Source organism: Arachis ipaensis, chromosome B5 (assembly GCF_059453495.1).
Source record: "Arachis ipaensis isolate K30076 ecotype BB chromosome B5, ASM5945349v1, whole genome shotgun sequence".
Taxonomy (NCBI): Eukaryota; Viridiplantae; Streptophyta; class Magnoliopsida; order Fabales; family Fabaceae; genus Arachis; species Arachis ipaensis.
Window position 1 is genome coordinate 128,972,128 of NC_142440.1, and position 12,779 is coordinate 128,984,906.

General features: G+C 45.7%; 2 protein-coding genes across 2 annotated transcripts; both read left to right on the forward strand.

The window, feature by feature from the left end:
• The first annotated feature begins 8,454 nt into the window (after positions 1-8,454).
• LOC107640957 (uncharacterized) lies at positions 8,455-10,216 on the forward strand. The gene is made up of 2 exons (XM_016344461.1): positions 8,455-9,205; positions 9,246-10,216. The coding sequence occupies exons 1-2, from the start codon at positions 8,455-8,457 to the stop codon at positions 10,214-10,216; spliced, it is 1,722 nt and encodes a 573-aa protein (XP_016199947.1).
• Positions 10,217-10,248: 32 nt separating this feature from the next.
• On the forward strand, positions 10,249-12,119 carry LOC148565758 (uncharacterized). The gene is made up of 4 exons (XM_088487226.1): positions 10,249-10,458; positions 10,522-10,897; positions 11,181-11,291; positions 11,401-12,119. The coding sequence occupies exons 1-4, from the start codon at positions 10,249-10,251 to the stop codon at positions 12,117-12,119; spliced, it is 1,416 nt and encodes a 471-aa protein (XP_088343352.1).
• The last annotated feature ends 660 nt before the right edge of the window (positions 12,120-12,779 follow it).

The following is a 12,779-nucleotide window of genomic DNA, read 5'->3' on the forward strand; positions in this document are numbered from 1 at the left end:
CCTCATCGTTTAAGTATGCTCTCTTGATCCCTCTAGGCATGGTAGTGTCCTGACCCATCTTCCAAGGGACTGTCGGGTCGAGAGCTATCCGTGCCTTTACAGCATCCCAATCAAACTGCATCTAACGCATGTCCTCCTCAGCCTTTGAATAACCATCAGGCTAATCGGACTTGGCTGGGAGCCGGAGAATGTCCTCTAAGGCCTCTTCAGTGACCAGAATTTGTTTTCCTCTTAGGTTCACTGCATCTAGGGTAGTGAGATAGCAGTTGCAGTAGAATTCTCGTACCCAAGATGAATTGACCTCTGTCAGTGTTCTTTCCAGAAAGAACCAGCCCCTTTGCTTGATTTGCTCAGTGGTGTACTGCTGGAGTGCTTCTAGAATCTTCAGAGTTCGCTCCAGGTATAGATTTCTGGAGTTTGCAAAAGCCGGATACTTCAGCTCACAGTACCGGTTTGCAAATTTTATAGGGTCATTCGCAGGGAGCAGCTGGTCAGCTTTTTCCTGCTGTGTGAAGTTCTTCTCCCGCCATGAAGAATTGTGCATTAGAGCAATGATGGACTGGGAGGAATCTCCTCTCTTGCGCTTGCCAGTAGCCTTGTCTTTTCCTTTCCTTTGTGAGGCAGACATCCTGAAAAACAGAAAACCAGGATATGGATAAAATAGAAAAGCAAATAGGCAATTAAATAAAGGAAACTCAAAGCAGCAAGGGAGAAATAGAATAAGGAAAATGAGTAAATGAAATGTGATTGAATTCATGTTAAATGGAAAAATAAACAATATGCCATGGTTAGAAAGTTAGAGGAAAGTGAAAATAAACAGAAAAGAGATCAAAAGGGTTAGTATGGTTAGAATTTGAAAAAGAAATTAGTAAATTAAAATTAGTGAGTTAGGAAAGTGCAGGTTAAAGTAAATGGCATAGAAAAATTCCATATAACAAGGATTCACAGGTAAGAATAGAAGTACTCATAATCGAACAAGGAAAATAGGGTGATGCTGATTCGAATAGAAATAAAGAAAGCAAAAATTGGAATCAGTGAATCACAAATGCAGTTTATGAACCAGGAAATCAAAGAGGATAAGAAAGTCTGCCATAGCATTCATGAAATGGTTTGGGTAAAGCAGAGTAAAACAAAGTTTAGAAAATGCCAAACCAAAACATGAATGAAAACAATTTTAAGAAATTTGGGCAGTATTCCGGCTAAAATTGGATTGTCCCGGAAAATAAACAGCAATCATAGCAGTTCATATGAATTAAAAACTAGCTGCAGTTACCAGTAATGTATAGAAACAGGAAAATTTGGAGTAACAAGCAGCAATTGCAAGAAATCATAGCATATGAATGAGGTCACAGGAATAGCGGAATTGCAGTTGTGATAAAACATAAACAGGAACAGTGCAAGTAAACAGACCTAGATCCACTAACCAGAGCCTAAGCTACCTAACAACCTAAAAATCCACTACAGCATGCGTATCTATCTATCCTAATGATGAACAGAAACGGAAAAAAATTACAGAAAAATGACAAACGAATAAAAGGGGATTGCGTTTTGCGGAACCTGGTAGGCGGGAAGGGTGGAACGGGGAAGAAAGTAGCTGCGGCGGCGTCCGGCGCGGTGGCGGGGCACGGTGTTGCGGTGGCGGCTGATGGGGGCAGTGGCGGGGGGAGGGTTTAGGGTTAGTGATAGGAGAAGGGGGGGTTTGCGGGTGGGTGACGGAGAGGGGGGCGCGGCTGGGTGGCCGGCGGTGGTGGGCGGTGGTCGCGGAGGGCAGTGGTGGAGAGGGGAGGAGAGAGGAAGAAGGGAGAAGAAGGGAGGGGAGGGGGTTGCGGCGGCGGTGTCTGTTGCGGCGGCGGCGTCTGGGTGGTGGCGCGGTGGCGGCTGGGTGGTGTTGGGTGGTGGTTGAAGGGAGAGGGAGCAGAGAGGGAGAAGAGGGTTGGGGGTGGGGGCTGCGGGACTGATAGGGTTCGCGTGGCTGGGGGGGTTATATTTTCGAATCCACGCGGCCGCGTGGGGCACGCGGTCGCGTGGTTGGGGCGAAAATGGGAGTGACTCGATCGCGTGGGGCGCGCGATCGCATGAGAGGTGGGAAAGAAGGGTGACGCGATCGCGTGGGTCGCGCGATCACGTCACCGGAATTCGTGCTAAACGCACGACTCCAGCGCCGTTTTAGCGCAACTCTCTGTCTCCTTTTGGGGTGATGTGCAATCCATGCGACGCGATCGCGTCGCTCACGCGGTCGCGTGGGATTGGTATTGTGCAAGTGACGCGATCGCATGGGGCATGCGATCGCGTGGGCCAATTTGTGCGAAACACACAAGGACCGCACGATTCCAGCCTAACTTTCTGTTCGTTGGATCCTTACGCCGATATATATATCACGCGGCCACGTGGGTCACGCGGTCGCGCGGGTGGTTTTTTTTCGCAATATGACGCGATCGCATGGGGCATGCGGTCGCGTCGTGCACCCCCTTTTTTTATATATATGCATGAAAAATGCAGAATGCAATGATTAACATGAATGATATGCATGATTCCAGGTTTAATAGATTAAAATGAAAAAGGAAAAATGAAAGCATTTAACAAGAAATAAATTGAAAAAGAAGCGACCATACCATGGTGGGTTGTCTCTCACCTAGCACTTTTAGTTAAAGTCCTTAAGATAGACATTGGAGGAGTATCCTGTTTTGGTGGTTTATGTTTAAATTCTTCCAAAAATCTCCACCAGTGCTTGGAATACCAATAGCCTCCGGGGTCCCAAACTAAGCATGCAAAGCTTCTGAGCAGCTCCAAACAGATTTTCAGGCTCCCAGGACTACGAATGTCAGGATAGAGTCTAGGATTCCAAGCCTTGCTTTTAAATCCGCCTCCGTCTTGATTTGCATGTTTCCATTCGGGCGGGTTAAAAAGTAGAATCTCACCGTGGTGACCAAACGTTCTCCATGATCCATGCAATTGAGCATGATACCAATCCGTGTACTTCGAGGTGAAGCGTGGAACCTTATTGAACCTTGTGCACCAGCTCTGAGTACGAGCCATTTCCCTCTTACTCTTAAAGCCGCAAAGAGCTCTAAGCTGGCCATCTGTTTCAAGCAAACCATATTCAAGTGAATAAGTAAAGTTATAAGTTAAGGATTGTACCCACTTGAAGCTTGTATTAGGTGGTAATGGCCTTGGGATAGGTGTTTTTGGTGGTTCTGCAAGTTCCATTTCCTTGTGCTCTTCTGTGAATTCCTCCACTTCTTTGCAAAGATCTTCAATTGTATCTGTGTCCTGGTCAAAGTCTTCTATGTCTTCCTCATCACTTGAGTCATAGATTGGAGGTTGAGAGAAATCTACCTCCACATCATCTTCATATTCACTTGGGGAAGATTCTTCGATCTCAGAGAATTCACTTGCGGATGCAAGTTCATCACTAAGAGAGCTAGACTTGTGACTATCATCATCAAGGGAATTTGTTTCTTGGATTATTCCGTCTGATTCTTTATAAACGACTTGCCTTGGAGATTGTACAGTATCCTCTTTAGCATCAACTGTAGCATCCTGGACGGAGTTTTCCTCAATTCTGGATTCCCATGGAAGTTCAGCATCTCCTAGATCTTCAACCAACTCTTCTTCTTGAACAAAGACAGCTTCTTCTAATTGTTCTAGTACAAATTCATGCTCTGTCTTGTCCATTGGAGTTTCTGGCATTTCCTTCATGCTCTGCTCTTCATTGGGCTGTCCACATGGAGCTGTGACTGATCCTTGTGTATTTGAGCGCCTAGAAGCCCATTGAATTAGCGCTTGCTCCAGTTGTTGAATGGTTGTTTAAAATTTAATTACTGTTTCCCTTAGGCGATCCTCTGCTTCTTGGGTTGCTGGACTTGGACATGATACAAAGGAAAGTGGTGGTGATTGGGAGCGATCGGATTGGTATTGGGGTAAGGAAGGATCATATGGTGGCGAATGGTGAAGAGAAGCTTGTGAGTGTGGTGGTTCGAGGTTATGTTGAAAGGATGGTTTATATGCATGGGGTGGGGCTTGTTGGTAGTTACAAGGTTGTCCACCATGTCTTTCAGCTGGGTATGCACTGTAGAATGGTCTTTGTCCAGGATATCTCGGAGGGTGTTGCTGCCAAAAGGGTTGATTAGATCCTCTTGGTTTCATCCATCCTTGATTGGTCTGACCTTGGTACACATTCCTGCTATAACTTCTATTTCCCTTAACAATATTAGAACCAAACTCAAAGCAAGAGGGGTGAGAGTTCATAGTAGCAAATAAAGATAAAAAGGAAAAACAAAATTAAATAAACAAGCAAAAGAAAAATATTTACAATAACCAATAATAAGGCACACGTTAGCAGTTCCCCGGCAACGGCGCCATTTTGATGAGAGAACTTTTGTGTGGTCTAGAAATTTGCGGATAAATCCTCGTTGCAAGTATAGTTTCTAAACCTTCAAAAGTCCTTTCATACAAACGTTTTGGGTGTCACAAGTAACAAACCCCTTTAGAAATTGTTAACCGAGTATTCAAACCTCGGGTCGTCTTCTCAAGGAACTGCGAGGAAATATGTTCTTATTATTGGCTATAAAGGTTGTAATCGGGGTTTAGAAGATGAGAGGCAAGTAATTTGAATGACAAGTAAAGTAAATGGCAATCAAAATAAATAAATACTGTAAAGCAGACTTTTGGCAAGGTAAGAGAAGTTGGAGGTCCAACGTAGTTATCTCTCTCAACTATAATGAAAGTTGAATCTAAACTCCACTTGGTCAACCTTTACTAGGGCAAAGGAAAGTCAAGGGACTAATTAAATTGACCTTTGAATCCTATTTATTTCCTAAGAAAAGGTTGGGATTACTTAAGTTCAGCTCAATTAGCAAGATAACGATTATCAATTATGTTGAGTTTAATAACTGTTGAGTTACTGAATTCTTAACCAGAACCAAAAGGAGAAAAAGTAAAATTGATAGAATAATAAAAATATCCTTAGATGGGAAGCTATGGTAACTTAAATCAAAGAGAACAATCATAAACTGAAAATACCTCAAATATCATTAATTCAAATAACAGTCTGTAACATGGGAGAAATTCATAAATTCACTGATCAATTCAAGTGCTGGAATAAATAAAAGTAAAAGGAAGCTAAAACAAAGGAATGTAAAACCTGGATTGAGAGTCACTCTTAAAACAAGAAGAAATCATAAATCCTAAGAGAGAGAGAGAGAGAGAAGATCTCCCTCTCAACTAAATCTAAATCATTGAAAAGTAAAATAAGCGAGCTCTCTTTGAATGGGTGCATTCCCACACTTTATAACCTCTGGTCTATGCTGTCTGTACTTGGATCTGGGCCAAAAAGGGCTTCATAAATCGCTGGGGGCGTATTCTGTAAATTCTGATACGTGGCCTCTGTCAGGCGTCCGCGTGGGTCACGCGGTCGCGTCATTAGGAGCTTTTCCTTGCCATGAGGTCGCATCAGTCATGCGACCGCGTCATGTGTGTTCTGCTTAAGGCGCGCGATCGCGTCAGTCATGCGGCCGCGTCGCTGCTGATTCGTGCTTGGCACGCGATCGCGTCGTCCATGCGATCGCGTGAATACCAGTTTCTTTCAAACCTCCATTTTGCCTTCTCCTTCCATTTTTGTATGTTTTCTTTTCCATCCTTTAAGTCATTCTGCCTTAGAAAATCTGAAACTACTCAACACACTAATCACGGCATCGAATGGAAATAAAGGTAATTAAATTAATTAATTTTAAAGCTTAGGAAACATGTTTTTCACTTACATCACATAATAAGGAAGGGAAAGCAAAACCATGCAATTAATGTGAATAAGTAGGTGAAGGATTGTATAAATCACTCAAATTAAGCACAAAAGAACTCATGAAATATGGGTTTATCAGTCTTCTCAAACAGTTTCAAACCAAACCATTCCTCAAACACTTTTTGAATCATTTCCAAAATAGCAAATCATTCTCAATAAATAACCCATTTTCAAATATCAAGTCCTTTCCAAATTTATTTTAAAATCAAATTCCGATATCAAATCGGGTTTAATATCAAATCAAATTTCAATATTAAATCTTTTCTAAAATCAAACCGTTTCCAAAATTAACCTAAAAGGCAATAATAAATGTTCTCTAATAATTCAAGGAAAACTACTTTAACAACATCAATCAACTAATCCAAATATCCAACTTTCTCAATCGATCAGTTTATCAATCAAACTAATAATCTCAATCAACTAAAACAACTCAATTCAATTCATAAGACACACGAAATCACAAAAAGTGTATTTTACGCGTTAATATCGATTTATAACAACCCTGTAATGTAAAATATATTTAAGAAAAACCCCTACCTCAAAAAGTCGAAACATAATCAAACGCATCAAAGCCCCTTTTTTCTTTCCTTGCGGCCTGCCACAACCATGGCTTCTGACCACTTCCGAGGCAACAACAGTGACCTCAAGCACGACATACAAGCACCGATACTCAACCCTATGTCAAATATTGCCAGAAAACCTCAGCCACAACCAACTCATATACACTTTTCAAATATTTACATATACTAGAAACTGCAATTTTAAAATAAACTTCTTACCTTTTTTTATATAATTAGTAGGAATTGGACTCAACGACAAGGTGAAACAGTGCCAGTGGGTGTTAGGCAGAACAGATTGCGGGCAAGAAGAGGTTAGCTCAAACTTCGATGGCAACGGCTCTGGCAGACGGAAAGGCACCAAGAATAACCATTAAACAGAGGGCAGAGCAAAGCAACACAGAGCAAGAGCAGCAGCAATTGTAGGTTCTTACTAGGTAAAACAGTGCTAGCACCAGTCTCTCTCTCTTTTTGCGACGAGCTCCAGTCGGCTCCAACAATGACGGCAACGGCTCCAGAAGCTTCAACAGGGCACAACAGAGGTAGCAATGGAGTTATACAGCGACAAAACCTAGCCTCCATCCTTTCTTACTCATCGAGCGCGCTCTTTTCTCCGTCTCGGGCTTGATGGCGGTGATAGTTTTGCAGCGGCGCGACGCGGTGAGGGCGACGGCGATGGCACGGACAGTAGCAGCGGCGCGATGCTCCTCGTGGTGATGACAGTGACGCGACTCCACGGGACGGCGATGCCTCCTCCTCGCGCGGCTATCGGCGACGCATGGCACAGTGGCGACGCGAAACAGGGCAGAGCGCGGTGGCGAGCTGGACAGCGACGACTTCTTCTCCGTCTTCCTCTGCCAACGATGCTCTCTCCTCCTCACCGTTCTCCCTCTCTTCTCCCTTTCCCCTTTTCTTTCTTTCCTGTTCTCGTTTCCCTTCTTCTTTCTTCTTTTTTTTTCTTTCTTCAAGCTTCCCCTGTTTTCCCCCTTTCTATTCTTTCCCTTTCTTTTTTTCTTTTCTTTCGTTGGGTATGGGGTGGTTAGGTTAGGGTTAATTATTTTGGGAGTGTAAAATTATTAATAAAATAATAAAATAAAATAATAATTTAAAACCAAATTAAATAAAAAGCAAATATCTTTGAAATACCATTTAATTACCAACTTAAAATTTATTTTCGAATAAATGCTAATTCAATGATAATTGATGATAATTAGATTAATTCTCCTTTATTTATAAAATAAGGTTAAGAATCTATATATTAAAATTAAGGCATATAAAATACTCATTATTTTTCAATTATAAGAACTCTAAATAATAAATAAGAGTTTACTAAATTTTTATATAAAAATATCTAAAATGTAGTCTTAAATAAATATAATACATCATAATAATTTATTAATAACTTTCAAAAATTTAAGGGTCTTACATCTATGGGGACTGGCGTGAATGGATTTCCTATTGGGTCCCATGAAAGGAGATAATAGAGGCGAGCCACGTAGGAAAGAAGTAGCCCCCCGAACTAGTGGGGCAGCCTCCCTGGCTTTCTCTCGTGAGCGCACGAGATCTCCCCCCCCCCCGGTGAGGGGAGCCTCCCTCCCGCTCCCAGGAAAGGCATCCCTTCGGAGGGACGGGGAGCGACTATCCTTGGATAATGCAGGAGCTGCGCCACAGGGCACAGAACCTGGAACGGGAGCTAGCGAACAGAGAGCACTACCAACCTCCCCCGAGGCAACATCATTCCCCTTCCCCTCAAAGGAGGAGGGAAACCAGAGGGAGAAGCCCCCAAAGAGACCGCTCTAGGGGCATACCGGCATACCGATCTGATTCAGAAAACCAAGGCGAAAGTAGAGGGGTGTCGAGGAAACAGCAAGACCCCAAAATCTATACCCGGCCTCCTTCGAGGCGCACGGAGGAGGACAACAGAGAGGACAGCAGAGAGAGACCGAGGAGAACGCCATGACACCTGGTGATTATGGGGCAACCCCTTTCCATCACTCCATTCTCTAGGTCCGGTTTTCGAAGCACTTCGATAAGCCAACGGACATGAGATATGACAGCACCCAGGATCCCTAAGAACATCTAACGGCCTTTGAGGCCAGGATGAATCTGGAAGGTGTCGGTGATGAAGTAAGGTGTCGCGCCTTCCCGGTGACCTTGGTAGGGCCGACAATCCACTGGTTTAACGCTCTCCCCCAAGGCTCCGTCACAACTTTTGCGGACATAACCCGCGCTTTCCTGGCTCAGTTTACCACACGTATTGCTAAGGCTAAGCACCCGATCAACTTGTTAGGGGTGACACAGAGAAGCAAAAAACCGACCAGGAAGCACCTGGATAGGTTTAATGATGAATGCTTGGAGATTGACGACCTGATCGACTCAGTGGCCAGTTTTTGCTTGACGAACGGGTTACTGAACGAGGATTTCAGGAAGCACCTTACCACCAAGCCCGTATGGACGATGCAGGAGATCCAAAATGTGACCAGGGAATATATCAAAGACGAAGAGGTTAGCCAAGTCGTGGCAGCCAACAAGCGGCAGCCCGCTTATAACCCTGCTCGCCAGCCCGGTAATGGGGAAAGGCCTAAGGAGCACTCCAAGGACGGAGGGCCGTCTAAAGCCTTCAAGCCGTTCCCCCGGGTAGTAAAGTTTACTAACTACACTCCCCTGACAGCTCTGATCGTCGAAGTGTATCAGCAAATAGCCGACAAAGGGATCCTATCGAAGCCCCGACAACTCAAGGATATAACTGGGGAGAACAAAAACCTCTATTGTGACTATCACAAGGGCTTCGGCCACAAGACCCAGGATTGTTTCGATTTGAAGGACGCACTGGAGCAGGCGATCCGGGAAGGTAAGTTGGCAGAGTTCTCTCACCTCATAAGGGAACCCAGGAGATGGGACTGTGAACCGATCTGGCGACGACAGGGGCCGCACCGTTAAACAAAGGCAAGAACCCGAGGAGGACGATGAGTGCGGCCTCACCATAATAAACGTGGTGGTCGGGAGGGACGTCGCCCCCAGGTTGAAGTTGGCATGCAGGAAGGATGCCAAAGTCTTGGCGGTGTCATCGTCTAGTCTCGTGCCCCCCTCCAGGAGAATCCAGCCAATATCATTCGGTCCAGAGGACCAATGGTTCGACGACTTGCCAGAGAACCCTTCTATAGTGATCACGGCAAGAGTGGGGACTGGTCTGGTCAGACGAATCCTTGTGGACACTGGAACCAATTCGAACATCATGTTCTGTAATGTGTTTGACGCTCTGGGCCTCCGGGACACCGACCTGAGGACCCACCAACACAGTGTGGTTGCCTTAGGCGATAACTTTATTAAGCCTGATGGAATAGTATCCTTACCGATCTCCATAGGAGCAGGCCGAGGGAAGAGGTCGGTAATGGCGGAGTTCTTTGTCCTAAGGGATTCCACGGCCTACAACCTTATCTTGGGTAGAAAAACCATCAATGAGTTCAGAGCAGTGATTTGTACCAAGTTACTGGTGATAAAGTTTGTTGCTGATGATGGGTCTTTTGGATCCATCAGGGGTGATTTGAAAACGGCAGTCGCTTGCGACAACGCCAACCTCTCCCTAAGAAAAAAGTCCAAAGAAGCAGCCAGGGTCTTCCTAGCCGACCTAGATGCGAGGGTTGACGACAAACCCCGACCAGAACCTGAAGAAGACCTTGAGAAGTTCAGGGTCAGTGACACGGAAGAGAAGTTCACCTTTGCGAACAGGAATCTCCCTCATGACTTAAAAGAACCATTTGTGGAAATGATTCGAGCAAACGGCGATCTGTTCGCCTGGACGCCGGTCGACATGCTGGGAATTGACCCCAATTCATGTCTCACCATCTGGCCGTTAGGGTAGAAGCTAAACCAGTGGCACATAGGAGGAGGAAAATGTCTCAGGAAAGAGCTGACGAGGTGACCAGGCAAACGGCCAGCCTACTAGAAGCGGGGTTCATCCGAGAACTGGACTACTCGACTTGGCTGTCGAACGTAGTCCTGGTTAAGAAAGCCAATGGAAAGTGGAGAATGTGCATGGACTATTCCGATCTCAACAAGGCGTGCCCCAAGGATTCCTTTTCCCTCCCTAATATTGATGCGCTTGTAGATGCGGCCGCGGGGTACCGGTTTCTGACTTTCATGGATGCATACTCTGCCTACAACCAGATACCGATGCACCGGCCAGACGAGGAGAAAATGGCATTCATAATGCCAGGGGGTACATATTGCTATAAGGTGATGCCTTTCAGACTCAAAAATGCAGGAGCTACATATCAAAGGTTGATGAATAAGGTTTTTAGCAGCCTTATCGGCAAGACAGTGGAAGTATACGTAGACGACATCTTGGTGAAAACCACCCAAGCCGACGACCTCGTTGGTGATCTAGAAACCGTGTTCGCATCTCTTCGGCGGCACAACATGAGGCTTAATCCTCTCAAGTGCGCCTTCGCCATGGAAACCAGGAAGTTCTTAGGTTTCATGATAATCCAAAGAGGGGTAGAAGCCAACCCAGAGAAATGTGAAGCAATCTTGAGGATGACGAGTCAGGGATGTGTTAAAGATGTGCAGAGACTAGCGGGAAGACTCACGGCACTATCCCGGTCTACTTCGTGAGCAAAGCATTGCAGGGGGCAGAACTGAGGTACAGTAAGCTGGAAAAGCTGGCATACGCCCTCCTGACCTCCTCTTGTAGGCTGTGATAGTACTTCCAAGGACACCAGATAATCGTCAGGACGGACGAAGCGATCCGCCAAGTGCTGCAAAAACCCGACCTTACGGTCCGGATTATGACCTAGGCAATCGAACTGTCTCAATATGACTTACAGTTCGAACCCAGACACGCAATCAAGGCCCAGGCTATGGCCGATTTTCTGGTAGAAGTAACGGGAAACCCTCCCGAGACGTCGAGCACACGGTGGAGACTCCATGTGGACGGAGTCTCCAACCAAACATCCGGAGGAGCATGAATCTTCCTAGAAAGCCCAACGGGAGTCGTATATGAGCAATCGGTCAAGTTTGAGTTCCCGGTGTCCAATAATCAAGCAGAATACAAGGTCTTTCTTGGCGGCTTAATCTTGGCAAGAGAGGCCGGGACCACCAGAGTGGATGTATGCAGCGACTATCAGGTCGTCACATCACAGATTAATGGAACATATCAGGCCAGAGATTCACTGCTGCATAAATATTTGGAGAAGGTCAAAAAGCTGAGCGAGGAGTTTGACGAGGTCACGGTACAGCACATTTCGAGAGAGAGGAACACCCGAGCTGACCTCCTATCAAAGCTGGCAAGCACAAAGCCAGGAACGGGAAATCGATCTCTGATTCAAGGTTTAGTGAAGGAACCAACGGTAACCCTGCATATAATACAGGCAACCAACCCTCTCTCCTGGCTGGATCCAATCATTGATTTCTTGGAAGGGGGTAAGCTCCCTGATGATGACAAGAAGGCGAAGGCGCTTAGAAGAGAAGCTACTAAGTATACGACAATACAGGGCCAGCTATTTAAAAAAGGGCTGAACCAACCCCTACTGAAGTGCCTATGCCCCGACCAGACGGACTACGTTTTACCCGAAGTCCACGAATGGTGTTACGGCCATCACATCAGAGGAAAGGCCTTAGCCCAGAAGCTCGTCAGAGCCGGATACTATTGGCCCTCCATGATGTCGGATTCCAAAGAGTTTGTGAGAAAGTGCAGAAGGTGCCAGGAAAATGCCAACTTCCACAAAGCACCGGCAGCAGAACTAAGCTTACTGATGGCCTCCTGACCATTCTCCCAATGGGGCGTGGACTTGCTAGGACCCTTTTCGGTTGGGCCGGAGCAGGTCAAATACCTAATTGTCGCCATCGATTATTACACAAAGTGGGTGGAGGCCGAGCCATTGGCCAGTATATCCTCGGCAAACTGCCGAAAGTTCATGTGGAGGCAAGTAATAGCTAGATTTGGAATCCCAGAGGTCGTCATCTCGGACAACGGGACACAGTTCGTCGATAAAATGTTCGGGAGTTTCTTGCCGGCTTAGGGATAAAGTAGAAGTTCTCGTCTGTCGAACACCCCCAAACTAACGGACAAGTCGAAGCAGCGAACAAGGTTATCCTACAAGGTCTCAAGAAGTGACTTGACCAGAAGAAGGGAGCCTGGGCAGACGAGCTGGCATCGGTCCTCTGGTCCTATCGCACAACACAGCAGTCATCTACCGGAGAAACGCCCTTTCGGCTCATTTATAGGGTCGACACAATAATACCCGTGGAGATTGGGGAACCGAGCTTACGACTACTTTTGGGAGGAGTCAAAGAGGCTGTAGAAAAAGACTTAGTGGATGATACTAGAGAGATGGCCCACTTGTCGGAGACGGTGTTGAAACAAAGGATGGCCTTGCGTTACAACGCCAAAGTACTAAAGAGAGATTTTGAGCCGAGCGACCTAG